The sequence below is a fragment of the Cupressus sempervirens genome, chromosome 3 (assembly GCF_028749045.1).
Source record: "Cupressus sempervirens isolate cs-2001-9-10 chromosome 3, ASM2874904v1, whole genome shotgun sequence".
Lineage (NCBI taxonomy): Eukaryota > Viridiplantae > Streptophyta > Pinopsida > Cupressales > Cupressaceae > Cupressus > Cupressus sempervirens.
This window is the reverse complement of record NC_143120.1, coordinates 1,006,612,268-1,006,628,778: the sequence shown is the minus strand read 5'-3', so window position 1 is coordinate 1,006,628,778 and position 16,511 is coordinate 1,006,612,268. Positions and strand designations below refer to the sequence as shown.

General features: G+C 34.0%; 1 protein-coding gene across 1 annotated transcript; it reads left to right on the top strand.

The window, feature by feature from the left end:
* The first annotated feature begins 14,355 nt into the window (after window positions 1-14,355).
* On the top strand, window positions 14,356-16,095 carry LOC149570142 (homeobox-leucine zipper protein HOX21-like). The gene is made up of 3 exons (XM_089817869.1): window positions 14,356-14,599; window positions 14,910-15,262; window positions 15,541-16,095. Exons 1-3 carry the CDS (start codon window positions 14,533-14,535, stop codon window positions 15,922-15,924), a joined length of 804 nt encoding a protein of 267 aa, XP_089673995.1. The 5' UTR covers window positions 14,356-14,532; the 3' UTR covers window positions 15,925-16,095.
* The last annotated feature ends 416 nt before the right edge of the window (window positions 16,096-16,511 follow it).

The following is a 16,511-nucleotide window of genomic DNA, read 5'->3' as shown; positions in this document are numbered from 1 at the left end:
GAAGTGGAAGGATTTTAAGCAATTTGATGGATGGTATGGGGATGATAGCTGTGGGAGATGGAGGTGATATTATAGATGGGGAAGCTTCATTACTGACTACTTCACATGGTTGGATTAGATGACATGGCTTATCGACTACTGGAGGCGACTTTTCTTGTATTTCCTCTAGGAGATTCCTTGGAGACTCGTGTGTCGGAGGTGAAGGTGGATTGATAGGAATAGCTAGTGTGATGGGGGTGGAAGATTGGAAGCTTGGTTGATTGGGTGATGGAGGAGAAGCTAGGATATCAGATGGCATGACTAGATAGTTTGGAAGAATGCATGGATTTTGTGAGATGCTTGGGGGAATGTTTCTAAGGCTTTCAATATACTCGTCATAGTCAATAAGATTTTCATCATCATTGGAATAGGAGGTGGCAGGAGCAAGGACAATACGACCGAACACATCATGATAGGTTTGGGATTTCATGTTTTGATGATGAGTCGGATGGGGATGGGGTCTTGCATATGGATGAACACGGAAGCTCATGGTTGGATTTGGATTAAACACAGATTTTGGATTGGTTGATGAAGGATTTCCTAGGGAGAGTCAAAGCTGTATGACAGACCTAAGGAGGATTGGCTAGAGATTTTTGGCTTTCCTGTGGATGGAAGACTTCAAGGGAATGTTGTCAAAAGTGAGAGTTTTTCTTTCTTATGCGCTGGATTGGTGGAGATTGTGTCAACTTAAGGATAAACTAATGATCCTATGGGCATGACACGAGATTGACCACTTGTGGATCCCAACCTTTAGCTCAAGGTGATGAGGGATAACAAGTGACAAAGCTAGATTACCCTAGACAAAGCTCTATCAAAGGGATAACCTTGGTGAGGCTGGTGGATTGGTCAAATTGATTGGATAGAAAATTTTAGCAGAATGACAACAACTCTCTAAAGGCTTGGGTGTGATTTTGGATTGGGTTGCTAGCTGGCTGGGGGGATGATTTGGATGGACTTTGGATTTGGGATTGTTCTAAAGTAAGGAACTAGATAGATTCGGTTGCAGCGGGGGAGCTTGGATGATTTTATGATGAGGTAGTAACTACGCTAAGTATGCCTTGAGCTGGGAGATTTTTGCTTTTTTGGGATTTTGACCAAAGTTGGCAAACATTCATTCAAAAGCTATGAACAAAAAAGCAGACAAAATTTTGGAGCAAGCACGTGAAACACACCAACATCCTAGGAAGCTTTCTACAAGGACAAAATTTGTTATAGCTAGGGAGTCCTCGATATATGCAAGGTATGTGAGGCCCAAATCCGTAGATGAAACCAAAAAGATGTCACACAGCCGAGAGGAGCAGTAACCCACTTCTCCTCTTTCACTTCTCAAGGGTATAAAGTTCCTTGAGGCTTAGCTCGAGTGACAAAATCTTGATTCCAAGAGAGGTGTCTTTGGATTCACCTCCCAATTTTTATACTCCACCGAAACGTTGGAGTTGAGGTCGTCCCAAGGGGTGATGAAATCCCCAAGCAGGCCTCCTAAAAAGTGTAAAACAAGACCACATACATGATCTTGGGCTTTAAAAGACATGCGTTCATTCCAATTAATGATTTAGATTTTGTAAGCTATGATTGAAGACACTTGTGATTATGGCATACAATGTTCATTCCAATTTGACAGTGTCGTTAGCATAATGGAAGTCAAGAGATCGTCAACATAAGAAATGCGAGTGTCATTGAAAATGCATCAAAACCATGTGATGTTCATTGATTTTTAGGCATTCAAGATTGAGTGTGAGTTTTTTTTAAGCCTAAAACAAAGATATGTGAAACTCGATTTGTCAAGCGCATGCCTGGAGGCCCTCCACGTCAAGAATTTGTTCAATTTTAATGTCCAAATGAAGTGTTAGCGAGCCTAATGTGCATTCAAAGAATTTTCTAAGTTAGAAAAACTAATAAAAACACAAGTAAGTGAATTTTGATCTTTGTGGAGCACTTAACACCCTCTTAGGTGGACCCATCCCCATAGATGACGCTGAGATTGCAACCAATGGTTAAATTGATGGGTGATTAAAGAGGGTGAGTCCAACTACAAACTCACTTAAAGCGTCTTTATTTGGTTTTTATAATTTAGGAAGTTCCTAGAATGTAGATTCTTTTTATGCCCCAAAAGATAAGTGTGAGATATTGTAATGATTAATTGACCTTTTGCATTCAAGATTGGATTTGTTGTTTTAATCATGCATTCATAAAAAAAAAAAAACTTGATTTTAATCCATGGCACTCAAGAGTGATTTTAGCAACATGCATTCAAAGACAAGTGATTAAACATTCAAGTTTTTTCCTTTGAGCATTCAAGATTGAGATTTTGTGTGTTGTTTTAAGAACTTTGAAGTGCTTTGTTCTAACCTTAGATCATTCAAGATTGTTTTGGACTCAAAAGTGAAAATGACTCTTTGGACTTTTCTTTTCATTCAAGATTTTGTGTTCTAGTTTACATGTTTTAAGCCCAAAAATGATATTCCTAGATTGTTTTGATGCATGAAAAACCTAAGAAACATTCAAGATTTTGCAACAAGACATTTGTTTGGAACAAATAACAAAGCTTTCAGGACAATTTTGGCAACCATTTAGGACTCTTAGTTTTCATGAGATTTTTAAAAGAACTTTAAAATATTTGCAAATGAGGTTCATTTTATTCTTGATTGATGCTTTGAGTTTGATTTAGATTTTAGTGTGCACTTAGTGTTGATTTTGAACCTTTTGAAATGGAAACTTGAAGTTCTTTTTAAATTCCAAAAAATGAAGTGTTCCTAACTTTGCATGAATGCATCTAAAACCTTGATGTTGCAAGGATGCAAATGATTGGATTGGTTTAGTTTCACTTGTTAAAATTTTTTTTTTTTTTTTTTGCAAATTTTTAGTTTTTTAATAGATTTAAGTATGATTTGGGGGTTCATTTTAAGAACTAAAAAGAAGTGTGTATGATTTTGCTTCCTTAAAAAAAAATGGCCAAGATCTCCCACAAGAAGAAGAAGAAGTAGATGGAATAAGAAGAATATAGACAAGAAGAGGAAGAAGAATTCCAAGTGCTTTGTCCACCTATAAGCTTGAAAAATCTGCAAATACTATGAGATGGACTATGAGTTCCTTTGTCTTCTTCATGCTCATGTGGACCTACAAAACCAATTTATACAATCCTACCAATCACAAAAACAAGCAAAATTCGCCAAAATTAGCAAATGACATACAAAACTTGACTAAAAAAGCTAATGAAGATGACCCATGCGGGGTCCCACCGGGCGTGCCAAAATGTATATGAGCAATGTTAGTATGCTAATAGAAACCAAATTTAAATAAAGCTTCTACAAACTAAACAAAATTCATAAACTTCAAGATAGACTAAGATGAACTCTCAATTGAGAATATGAGCCATTAATGGGCTCTCTCAATGAGAAGCTCTCTTGTTGAGTAGCTTTGTCTAAATAGATAGGATGTATGCTCAAGCTTTTATGCTTCAAAAAGGGCTTCAAATGGAGTTGAAATTTGGGTGTGAGTGTATGGTTTTGATGTAAAATGGATTCTTAAAATGGCATTATGACTTTACTTCATGGATTGTGTTATTTTGCAAAGGGGAAGGATCCAATTTATAGGCAAGAGGCTTGAGGGATTGAGGGCTAAGATGCAAGGATGGGAAAAAGCTCATGGAGCGCTTCGATTGCATGAGAGGAGAGCACATGGATTGTGCTTCCTTACAGCCAATCAAGGATTGACACATGTCACAAGGTGATAGGATGGAGGAAAGGGGAAGGATGAGTCAACAAAGGAGGCTCAATGAGATAAAATCTTCATAAAGACCCTCATAATGGCTTGTAAGAGCAATAAAAGGGCTTGGAAGAGTCATTTATGGCCTAGTGGGCTTCATAAAGTTTTATGGTTGAGATATTTTGAGGGAGATGAGAGCAATTTCGACTTGGGCTTGATTAGGAGGGTTTTAAGCTTGCTTAGGATTGTGCAAATGATTAGAGGATGGATTAGGATGGTTTAGGATTAGCTTAGGGATAGACAAGTGGATGACATTTAATGAGGGTGGGTGAAGGAGGAGATATTTGTTAACTTTGGCTTGGGTTAGTAAGTCTTAACGCATGTTTAGGGAATGTGACAAGGTTAGGAGGGGATTAGGATTAGGTTTAAAGACATCTTCTAGAAGAGTCTAGACTTTGGATGAGGATAAAGACTTTCTAGAATAGTCTAGAACTTCCTAGGATGAGGATGAAGACTTTCTAGAAGAGTCTAGAACTTCTTAGGATAAGGATAAATTAGATTTTTAGGAAATAAATAAAGTTTTATTTATTTCAAGGGTTTGGGTTGGGGAGATATTTATTAAAACTTTTTTAATAAACATGAGGATTAATATTTAATCTTAATTAAATATTTTGAGTTGGGATTAGGGGTAGGAAATGATGGGATTAGCCTTTAATCAAAATTAAAGAAGGATTAGAAGAATTTGGAAGAGGTTAGTGGTCTTAAGGAAATTGGCCAACTTTTGGGCAAAAAATAATTTTTAAATTTATTTTGGGTTTTTTGGTCAATTTATTAATTAAATAATTAATAAATAAAGAAATAATGTTTAAATAAGATTTAAAAATTTTTGGGAGGGATTCCTTAATTAAATATTTTTAATTAAGATAAAGGGATTTAATGGCATAAAAATAAATAAATTAATTAAATAATTAATTAATTAATAAATGATGATGTCATCAAGAATTTTTCAGAAAATAAAAATACTTTATTTTCTAAAGGTTTTTAGGTGTCTACAGTATCCACCATGAAGAAAAAGTGATCATAATATTTATCAAAAACTAACTTAGGGATTATCATTCAATTCTTAAATTTACCTTTCAACTCATCAAAGTATACATCCAAAATGGTTTCAAAATTCTCTCCTAAATGCTCAATGTAAACATTATTTTTCTTAGTTATGGGTTTGGTTTTATCCCACACAACTTCTCCTATGGTAGGAAGTGATTTTGCATGTAATAGAATATACACATTAGAAGTTATCCAAACTTACATGAAGTACTTTTAGCCTTCCTCATGGATTTGAGATTCTCTATTAAGTGGATCAACTATAGCTTGATAAGATTGTAACTATGATCTTTTTCATAATTTTACAACCCAAATCTACTCTATGTACGGTACACTATTCTGTCAGCTTAACTAATAGAATTTATGGGAAATTACATGAACTAAAAACTCTATAATAGGATATGTCATGCCATCAATTGGAAATCCTTGACCATTCTATTTATCATTACTTTTTTCTTCTATCACAATTATGGCTAGGCATCACATGGTCTTCACAAAATCTTGGGTAGGATACCTAGTCACTTGCTAAATAATTGTCTTTGTTATCTTCACTGACCCATTCTCCAACCACATCTTCATGTCATGTGCCCTGCTTAGAACAATTTTTATCCATTCAACCTTGAAAACATTGGGAAAAGCTAGGACACGAGTAAGCCCTTTCTTGGCAATGACTTTGTTCTCTTCTTTTAGAACTCCATTTTTGCACAGTTTATCATGGGCATTCTTAAGTTCAAAATCACCAATCTCTCCTATCTTTCACATATAGCATGACCACATGTCATGCACCATGATGAATCTTGGAGGAATTGACAAAAATGTGCCAAATGCATCTCCAGTAATTGCAACTTCTGGATATACCCTAAATTTTGGTGGAGGGCAAGTAACATTCCTCAAAATTTATGCATTGTTGTCCTTCAAGGCTCCCTTTCCAATTCCAGATGTGGATGATGTCATTTTGAACTAGGGTTTTGAAACAATATAACAACTTCACAAAATAATTGAGCTCAATTCAAAAATTTTACTTACTTCTGATTGTGTAGAGGATATGTTATTGATTCACACAAATTTTTGCATAATTCACTCTATCAATCACCTTTGAATTGCTCTATAGGTTCTTTGATTGTTGGGTAAGTAAAAATTATCTAAAAAATTACCTAAATAGCCTCAAAGGGTTGAATTAGATCTTCAATAAATTCTTTGTACGATGGTTCATGCAATACTGTTATTCTCAAACTTGTTTTCTTGGTGTCTTTGATGTATTTCATAGTAAATTTATAAACTAAACAAAAATATATTACAAACCTTAAATTTTTAACAAATAGAACCAAATGGAAGAAAATAAAGTCAAAGCCAAAAACAAAAAAAAAAAACAAAAACTTACCTTATTTATGGGGTAGCATGGTCGAAAATGTTGAAAATGACTTGAAAAATATCAAAGCTTGACTGGGTTCTGCGATTTGTCTTCTCCTCAAGCTCTATCTATGTGATTTTAGGCATTGAAATGAGGCAGTCAATCATTTTATCAAAAAACATGTAGCTTTTCAAAACCTAATTGGGTTTTAAAAAATTTAAAAGTTTTTAATAACCCCATGGGGTCACAAAACCTAATCGGGTTATCATTAAATGTTACAAGACTAGGCTTGGTTACCAAGCATGGTAGCTTTTTTTAGTTTCAAATAATCCGATCAAGTTATTCATTTCAATCGAGTTATTCATTCCAATTGGGTTATTGAAGAATTGATTTTTTGTGGGTGTCCACTTTTTTGTACACCAACTTGGTGCACACACACCCAAATGATATACAACCCCTTCAGAAACCTCATCAAATTGATGATTTGATACCAAACAATCTAAATGAATTGAGGGGTTTTTGAATTACATATAAAAATATACTTACATTGACTCTCATGATATTCACCCTAAACACCATTATGTATAATATTGAGACACTTTCTAAGAAGCACAATGTTCCTCTTCATTGGCATAAGGAGATGGATGCACATCTTTATGATGGGTTGGATTATGGTGAGGTTGTGGCGCTTAATATAAGTAAACAAGACATAGAAAACCTATCTATGAACCCAAAAACTAGACTCAAAGTTGACCCCAAAAAACTCAAATTGTCAATAAAATGGTGCTCAAATGAGGCAATAAATGTGAGCTTTTGGGATCATTGGTGGATGGATTTTGAAAAACCAACACACAACAATTTGGAGGTGCCATTTCATTTCTTGACAAAAAAATTTATGCTAAATTTGTGAAGGGACACAAAGTGAACTATTGGAGCATGAGGCCCAACATGGGCATAGAAGGAGGAGCTCCCCAAGATAGACCATTTTTTTAGTGAAATAAATTTGTCACTTATCTCTCCCCATAAATATCTTCCCCCCTCCTCTAGTCCAACCTCCTAATGTCATTCAAGAGGCTAGCTCAGAGGCTATTAGAGTCATCCATAGATTGAGTGGTCTATTGGTCACCCAGACTACATCAGTTTTTCCTTCTTGTGTTGTTGATGTTGGTGTAAGTACATCAACTAGCAATTCACATGTCTATATGCCCCATACTTGCATTATGTGAAAGAATTTATGCTTGGGTCCCTTGAGAAATTTTGATTATCAATTTGTATTTTGGAACAACGATACAACAGATGTTGCTACATCTCATGGTGGGACATCTCATGCAAGAGACAAGGAGAGACATGCAGAGTAATGGACCTCTTCTATTATGGCAAGTCTATACATTTTATTTGTCACATCATAGTTAATTTAATAAATTTTCTTTTGTGATTGAATAAAATTTTACCCATCTTTTCATATAATTTATTTATTTTTAAAGTATTCTAATTCAAGACTATTTATCTTTGTTATTGGACTTTATTTCTTTAATCAAAACCAAATGACGTTTTCCCTTAGCATTTTTATATGTTTCCAAACACATAATTAAGTTACTTTTAACTTCTGGTAAAATCCATATCAACCACAACAAATTATATTTATTTTAGACAACTTGACTTTATATACTATTTCTATTTTTCTTTTTCTTTTTCCTTTTGATAAATGTCTATTAAAAAATAAATTTAAAAACAACATTTATATTAAAAACGTATACTTAATAGATTTACAATACAGAAATGGAAAACTATCTTTACATAAAAAATACATACCCAATCCAACATTTGATGTTGGAGAAATAAGTCCACCTTCCATACTCAACTAATACATACCCAACTCAACATTTGATTTGTTTAAAATAAAACCAGTCTTACATTAAAATTTCCATTGCCATTGCAGAAATAAATACACCTTACATTGATTTGTAAGGAAGAAATGCAACTATACACAAAAAAGAATACTCATTGGAGTTGTAGAAATGTGCGTTGACAGCTGAATAGAAGAGCAGATGATCAATTCTAACATATGAATAATTTACATTCTTCATGTTATTTTCAAAGAATAGCGGCTAATTCTATCGAAGATAAAGTGGGCAACATAATTTTCTTGTCTAGGAATTTACTTAATCATTTTAGATTATTGTTAAATTATATTATTCATTTTTTAATCAATATATAAAATGGATTAGTTGTATATCGAGATTCATAATTTAAAAAAATAGATATTAGAAAACACATGACAATGTATCAACGACATTACTCTTAATCTCATGAAAGTATGTTTACAATGTGATTGTTGATCTTTCAGAATATTACCTTTTAGAACAATTTAAAACTCAATAGTCTTATATATTTTTAAAAAGATGACATTGAAAAGAATTTCAAAATATTTTTTTGATCATTAAAAGTAGCAAGATGGTTGGCTCATATAACAAACTAGCATATTAATAGCATTAGCGACTTTCAACACATAAACAACAACATCTAGCTTGTCTATATCAAAAATCCAAAACATAAAGTTCAGAGTATCAATTGGTAATGACATGCAGGAAAATAATAATAATAATAACAAAGTATATATGCCATGCACGACATTAAAAGTTCTAAAGCCATATAGGCTAAACAAAAAACTAGTAAAACCCATAAAGCAAAAAACTAGAATTTTCCCAGTCACTTAGACAACAGTGTGGAGGTTCACTCTTTCTTGAGGAATTGGAAAACATCTTTGTAATTTTTCCTAGGTTTCGACTTAGTCCTAGTAAACTTCTCATGTAGGGCACAGAGGGTCACCGAACAAACATGCATAACTATAATACAAAATTTATTGGAGTCCTCAAGACAGCTATTTAAATGGTCGACCTCCCTTCTTAGCTCCTAAAATCTTCAAGCCCTACTTATCAATTTTGTCCTTCATTTTGCCTATCAGCCCACCAACACCCGAGCCACTAGCCTCACTAGCCACCACCAAAACCTGCACAACAAAGGGGTTGGAGGTTGGATTTGGGATAGGGTTTTTGCTTTGGGTCTCCGAGGGGGAGGGAACATGGGTATTTTTGACATCAAAGGGAGGGGGGTATCCAAGGATGTACTAGAGGAATGGCCAAAATTTTCCTTAGCAGAGTTAGCCACAGAACTACTAGAATCTGACCAACTCGCATTTTTCAAGGCTTGTTTGAACTTCTCTTTGCAAGGCGATTAGACCTACATGCTCTAGGAGTTTAATAACATCCCCCAACTCAATAATATAAACCTCACACTTGCCTTTTTTGTGAGCTCGCTAGATTTTTCGTCAGGTGGAAACTCCATTTTGGGTCTTTTCTTGCCAGTATGGGAAGGCGGGCATCAAGGGGCCAAAGGGGTGAACGTGTGAGGGTTCCCTAACAAATAGATTGCACAGTGAAAGTTATAAAGCCTAAATAGGAGCCCTTAATTTCAAAATATGCTAAGAATATATTTGTCATTTGATTTCCTGGATGTCAATAATTTATTTTATTTTATTCATTCACATTTTAGATCATTCTAAGGTTTTTCTTGATCAAGAATAATAATAGAAGTGTTGACATCAAAATGAATTTGAGAACATGTTTAGGATGTTACTAATATTTGATCTTTTGAATCTTATTAAAATTGGTTTTTTCTTCCATTTAGAAAATAGATCGCTCTAAAGTTTTATTTATTTATCAAGATTCATAATAGAAGCACTGACATCATAATGAACTAATTGAAGATGTGTTTAGAATGGGGATGCTACTTGATCTAGTAGAAAAGAATCAATATAAAAAAGAACTTAAGACTAAGATTCTTAATTTATTGAACTACTTTATCTTATAAATATTGTTAAAATTCTTTCATCAATTCAAAACTTCTTAAATATTATAAAACTATTTTATTAATAAGATTTTGAAAAGAAAAAATCTACATAAAAAGAGGTTCACACATTGTAAATTTGTCTTTTTAAAAAGATTCCTAAAAGGAAAAGCACATTAGAAAATAACTTGAGACATTCCAAAATTGTTTCTTCTCAATGTGATTCTGAAAAGAAAAAGTCTATACCTACGAATAAAAGCCAAGTTGAGGATATGTTTCATTAAACTTTTTTCCTCTCATTCATTCATTCATTTCTTGACCCAACCAAGATTCTTGAAAAGTACAAATGAAATGAAATGTAATGGAAAGGACGCAATGCTTTTTCAAAGTGCGTGCATAACTTTCTTCCTACATTTCCACAAAAGTGGAATACAGACAAAGACCATTGCCCTCGTATTTCCATTTAGCTGGCCATCACTATGCAGAAATCGTCATTAACATTGGGATATAACAATAGACGCTATAATCTCTTCAGAAGACCAACCCTTTCGCCTTCTAAGAGACACATGAACAGAGGGAGTCACATATGCTCGTCCTTTCATTTCCATCAACTAATGATCCAAAAGGAACTTGCAAAGAATCAGATTCTTAGTTTTACCATACAAAATTCTCCAATGTACTAAAGAAAATAGTCTAGTGTGGCAACTGCAGGAAAAGAATCCTTGTGCCATGAACACTTTCTTAGTTTTTGGGCAGAACTAGAAGCGATGCATAGATAGGGTTCAACTCAATATTGATGATGCATAATCATATTTGATCTGAACTATGGCATAAAGGATGTTGGCACAAGTAGAAATGGGAAAATATCAAAGTTTAGTTTTTGGGTATTATTTATGTTTCAGTATTTTGCATCCAATATTGTCGGAAAGGTGTAGCACTTCGCTAAAATCTTCGAGTGGTGAATGTAGAACTTTTGAAAAAAATTTCGAGAAAGCTTGACGATTCATGATTCTGAGCTACGAGTAGAAAGTTATGACTACTACATGTAGACATAATTTTTAGCATAGATTTTATAATTTTAGTAGTTTTTAGAGTTTATTTTGTAATTAAATAACTTGTGGACTTTTCATTTTCATTTCCAAGGAATAGTAGCGACACACATTGTGATCACTTTACCTATTTGGTGAGAAACTATTTTTAAGTTCTAGAGTTATGCAACAAGTACTTTCTATATATATTGCCAAAAATCAAGCGTAGATGTTTCTTGGGATCACATTGAGCTCTAATAGAAACCACACATCATGATGCTTTATAAGGAATTGTGTGTGTGATTCTTAGGCTAGATGTATATCAAATTTTCCATGTCAGCTTGAAGAAGTATTGTAACATGTATACATGTTTCTAAGATTATACAGGGATGGCCATTGGAACTAGACAAGATTATATTGGGTTTCACATGTTGTGTTCTACTCTTTAACTTTATGTGTCAGCTATTGAATCTAACTTACAATAAATTTGTTTAACGGCCTATGTGTAGACACCTAAAATTGTTTTACATATGCTACTTGTATATTAGGAAAGTTTTTTTTATAATAAGATAATATTGAAACTCAAGACCCCTTATAAGTAGGGAGACCCCTTATCTCCATCCCTCTTCATCATCATGGCTGAAGCATTTAGTAGAACTATTAAAACTCAAAGTCAAATTGGTAGGTGGCAAGGCATTCACATCCCAAATACTCACAATTTGTTTGCAGATGGCACCCTTCTCTTGGCCAAATCAAACATCTCTACAACCAATGAAATCAAAGAAGTTTTAAAGAAAATGAGGTCAAAGAAAAGATTCTTTGTATCTCAAACTTCCACAGGGAGGAACTTCTAGGAAAGTACCTCAGAATTCCATTTTTCAAGCCTGATAGTAATTAAATTTCTAATTGGCACAAAATTGCTGAAAGAACCAAAAATAATTTAGTAGCATGAAAAGTGCATTGGCTTTTAGTCTCTAGTAGGCCAATTCTAGTTAAGTTAGTACTTGCAACCTTCCCCAACTATTATTTGACAGTCCTCAAAGCTCCAACTTCCGTGATCCATATAATTGAGAAAATTATATGCGATTTTATTTGGACTACGAATATGAATAGAGAAACAAAAATTCCACTTGTTTCTTTACGCAATATGGTAGAGAGTAAATTACATAGAAGTGTTGGGTTTCATTAATTAACTAGTCAAAATAATGCTTTAAGAGGGAAGTTGGTCTAGACAATGTTTCAAAGGCCACACACTCTTTGGTGTCAAATCATGCAAGCTAAGTACCTTAAGTACCTTGATAATCCTAATCCATTACACATTATCACCATTGCGGATCCTCCTCCGGGTTCTGCCATATCAAATATTGTCCTCAAGGTAAGTCATAATTAATTATATTTCTTGGCAAGTAAATGATGGTCAACTGTTGTTCTCAGAGGGCTCATAGAATTGTTAGCCCACCCTAAATTCTCTTGAAATACTTAGGCCTCTTATTCCATTACTCTCTCTTACATGGGGGCACCAAACTTGCATATTATGTTGCAACTATAGACCAACATTTGGGCTTGTTTTTTGGAAAAATATATCTCACTTGTACAAGTTTTGGTTATTCATATAGAAGATTTTGTGAACATTCTTAAGTGTTGGAATGTGTAATTTCCCCTCAAATGAAATGTAAAAAACATACTAGAGGAATCTAGAAACTCCAGCTGAATTACCGAATAGGGTTAGGTCAAATTAATATTTAGGTTTGTAAAGCTCTAGAAGTCATTTATGATTAGATATTTCTAGAAAAGTCTATTTGTTCTATGTCAGTTAGTTTAGACGTTTTCGTAAATAATCAAAGACCTCTATAAAAGAGGCACAGTGTAATGTTTTCTATGATCAGGCAATGAAATGATTCTATAATTTCTATAAGTGTCTATATTGTGTATTTTGTGTTTAATTATCATTGTGGATCCAATCCATCCACTCCTATCAAATTGGTATCAGAGCCAAGTTCTGAAGTTCATATGGTGAAGATAATATCATCTGAAATAGAGAAGTATATGATTGTTGTTGTCCAGCCAATGAGTCAAATCATGTGGAAGTTATAAAGAATTGTTGATGTGAAGAAATTTGTTGGGAGAAGAAGAAAATCATTGCTCCCATCGAAAGAAAGAGTGGGCATTTTATTGGAGGCACCTATTTGTGGAGGATTTCTATAGTTTCCATGAAAGAGACTATTGTTGTGAAGAAAGCATTGAAGTGTTTGCAAAGTACAATGAGCCTATGAAAAGAGATGTTTGTTAGTTTAGATGTTTCTGGAAATAATCAAAGACCTCTATAAAAGAGGCACAATGTAATATTTTTTATGATCAACCAATATAATGATTCTATTAATTTCTATAAGTGCTTGTATCATGTATTTTGTGTTTAATTATCATTGTAGATCCAATCCATCCACCTCCATCATTAAGGATAGACCAATTTTCTTCTCAGGTAAACAAGACTAGATAGTTTGAGTTGCTTCAAAATCAGGATCATATAATGTAATGCACAGTCAAAATCAATTGTCTAACAGCAAAGCTTTTTTCTTTTTGCTGGACTCTCCCCAAGGCAAGAAGCCTCTTGTGGTTGGTTCTTCGAAAAAGGATATTAACCAGTGACTGTTTGCACAAGTTAATTATTTCTGCCCTTTTTCAGTGTGTCTTGTGTAACCAAGATTTGGAGTCAACTAATCATCTTTTCATCCAGTGTCCTTTTGCTTCACAATGTTGGCATTATATTATGAAAAAACTTCAATTTTCTACTCCTTTATCAAATCAGATTTTTGACTGGATTTTAATATGGCCTACAATGTATTCATCGACATTCTTTATTGCATTTAGAAATTGCTCCAACAATGGTTGCATGGGGTTTGTGGTGAGAGTGCAACAAGCGTATTCTGACTGGATTTAACAATGGCCTATAATGTATTCATCCTCATTCTTTATTGCATTCACTTCTTTTGATTAATGGTATCTTGGATCATTGTGAATGTCCTATTTCACAAAATGATCTGTATCATCCATCGCGCAGGTCACGCTGTTTTGATTGCTGTACAATCAGCTCATTCAAGCCTTTGAATCAAATTTTGTATCTCTGTACTAACTATTTATTATAATATATTATGGACTTCATGCCTTTTGCCTTAAATATAACAGATTAAGATAATAATCATAGTTCTATAAATCTAATAAATGTAAAGGTAAGCCCAAAAAAACAAAAAAGATATCAATGGTGAAATCAAATCCATTTCATTCATTGTACTGGGAAAAAGCTAAGTGCACTATTTGTTCTGTCCCCGGCATATAATTTTATATATACGGACTATCACCTCCTAATAGTCTATGAAACATTTGTGGCAATGCTGCTTGGGAATTAGACAACTGTAGTGGCCGGAAGCTTCTAGTCTCTGATTTTTTTCATTTCCTGTCATAATGGAGCAAAGCAATTTCATTTTAACGCAGCCAATTTGTGAACTCCTATCCCTCCCTTCGCTCAGAGGTAGTCATGAGTTGGTCATTGTTGATCGAAATTATACAATTTCAAATAATCTGGTTTTGTGGTCGTTTCATGTTGCTGTCCTTTGTGGTCATTGTTGAACTACAATCTCAATTTCTTCTTCTTCTTGTTGTGCTTTGGTTCATATCTAGGTTGTTTGAAAAGATTGTATTTATAGTTCATATCAATATTCATATGAACAGAATATTCATATTGTATTGATTTGGTTATTTTTTTAAAATTAAGAAACTTTGTCTGATTTTTAACAAACCCAGAGATTTTGATGGATTTGGTGCTTTTGTTGTGAATGTAGAGTTGCAGGACAGAAGAGCTTCTGATATGTTGGGAAAGCGGCCTTATTTCTCCATGTTTGATGGGAGCCCCATTTGTGAGTTGCATCATGGAAAGAAGAAGAGGAAAAGGAGGCTGAGTACTGAACAGGTTCGCTCTTTGGAGAAGTCCTTCTTCGAGGTGGGAGATGGCAAATTGGAGGCAGAGAGGAAGAAGAAGCTCTCAGAGGAGTTGGGGTTGCAACCCAGCCAGGTGGGTGTGTGGTTTCAGAACAGACGGGCACGTTGGAAGAGCCAGCAGCTTCACCTACACAACCATAATCTCAAGCAGACCGCCGATGCCATCATGGCTGACAACCACAAGCTCAGAGCCCAGGTTCTTGTCTTCAAACAAAATGAATTTTGACAATTTCATGATGATATAGTTGTTTCTGGATTAAGTTGTGTAAGCGTATCAATATTTAAGACTTGAGATATTTTTCTTTAACTCTCTTAATTCTGATGATGGGTTATTGAATGAACTCAGAAACATTGATACAAAATCTTTTACATGATTTAATCTAAAGACAGCTACAGCTTGATATATCAAAGATTGTGGAAATCTCTTATGACCAGACTCATGATCCTTAAAACTGATTAATTAAGTAGTTGCAGGTTGCAGAGCTGAAGGCTGAGCTTGAAGCCTGCAAGAACAACAATGGGAATGATATTGTCTTAAAGAGTGTGAAAAGTGAGTCTGAGACTGAAGTTGAAGCAAATGAGCCGAACCAGACTGGGAATAAAATGTCAAGGACACTAGGAAAATACAATTTTTCAAAGAAATGTTCCAAGGTGAGCCCTGATGCTTGTGGTGATGGTATAGATATAGATATAGATATGGATATGGATATGGATGGGGACAAGCTCTCCTCAGTTCAAAATGTTTTCAACATGAATTTGATGAAATATGGGCATGCAGAGGGGAGCTACTGTTCCTTCCTTACAAACCCCAACTTGGATTACTCTGACAGTTATAGCTGCTGCTCTCTTTGGGACTGATTTAAGCATATCTCAATTTTAATCTCATCATTAGCTACTGTGGACATACCAGCTTTAATCTTATTAAGTTGAAACTGCTGTTAGAAGCAGTGAACTCTAGATATTGTAAGATGTAATTTCTCAAAAAGTTGAGCTGCTACAATAATGAAATAGAGATTTTCTGCTCCAAAACAGATCTTCGTCTGTTCATTAACAGAGTTTGTTTATTCTGCCGTTTCTGTATTGTTTTAATTGTTTAGTCTTTTTTCTAGCTGCTATTTTAGATTCATCACTTCCCTTGTGAATCTTTTAAAAAAAATCTGCAATTTTGTGAAATCTATTGAGCAAAGGATCTTCATTTCAGATCACTCCATATCTTTTAGCTAGAATCACTAATCTAAGCGGTGAGCATTAAATTGATATTTTACAATTATAAAAGTTGATGAATTATTCTGAGTCATGTATCAAGGAATATGAATATTATTCTATTTAATGATTCCATAACATTCAAGTAATGTTTTTTTAAGTATTTTTTTTTCTTTTATGATATTTTTTTGTTTTTTCTTAATCAATATTCATAATAAAAGAGTTGACATTAAAATAATTTA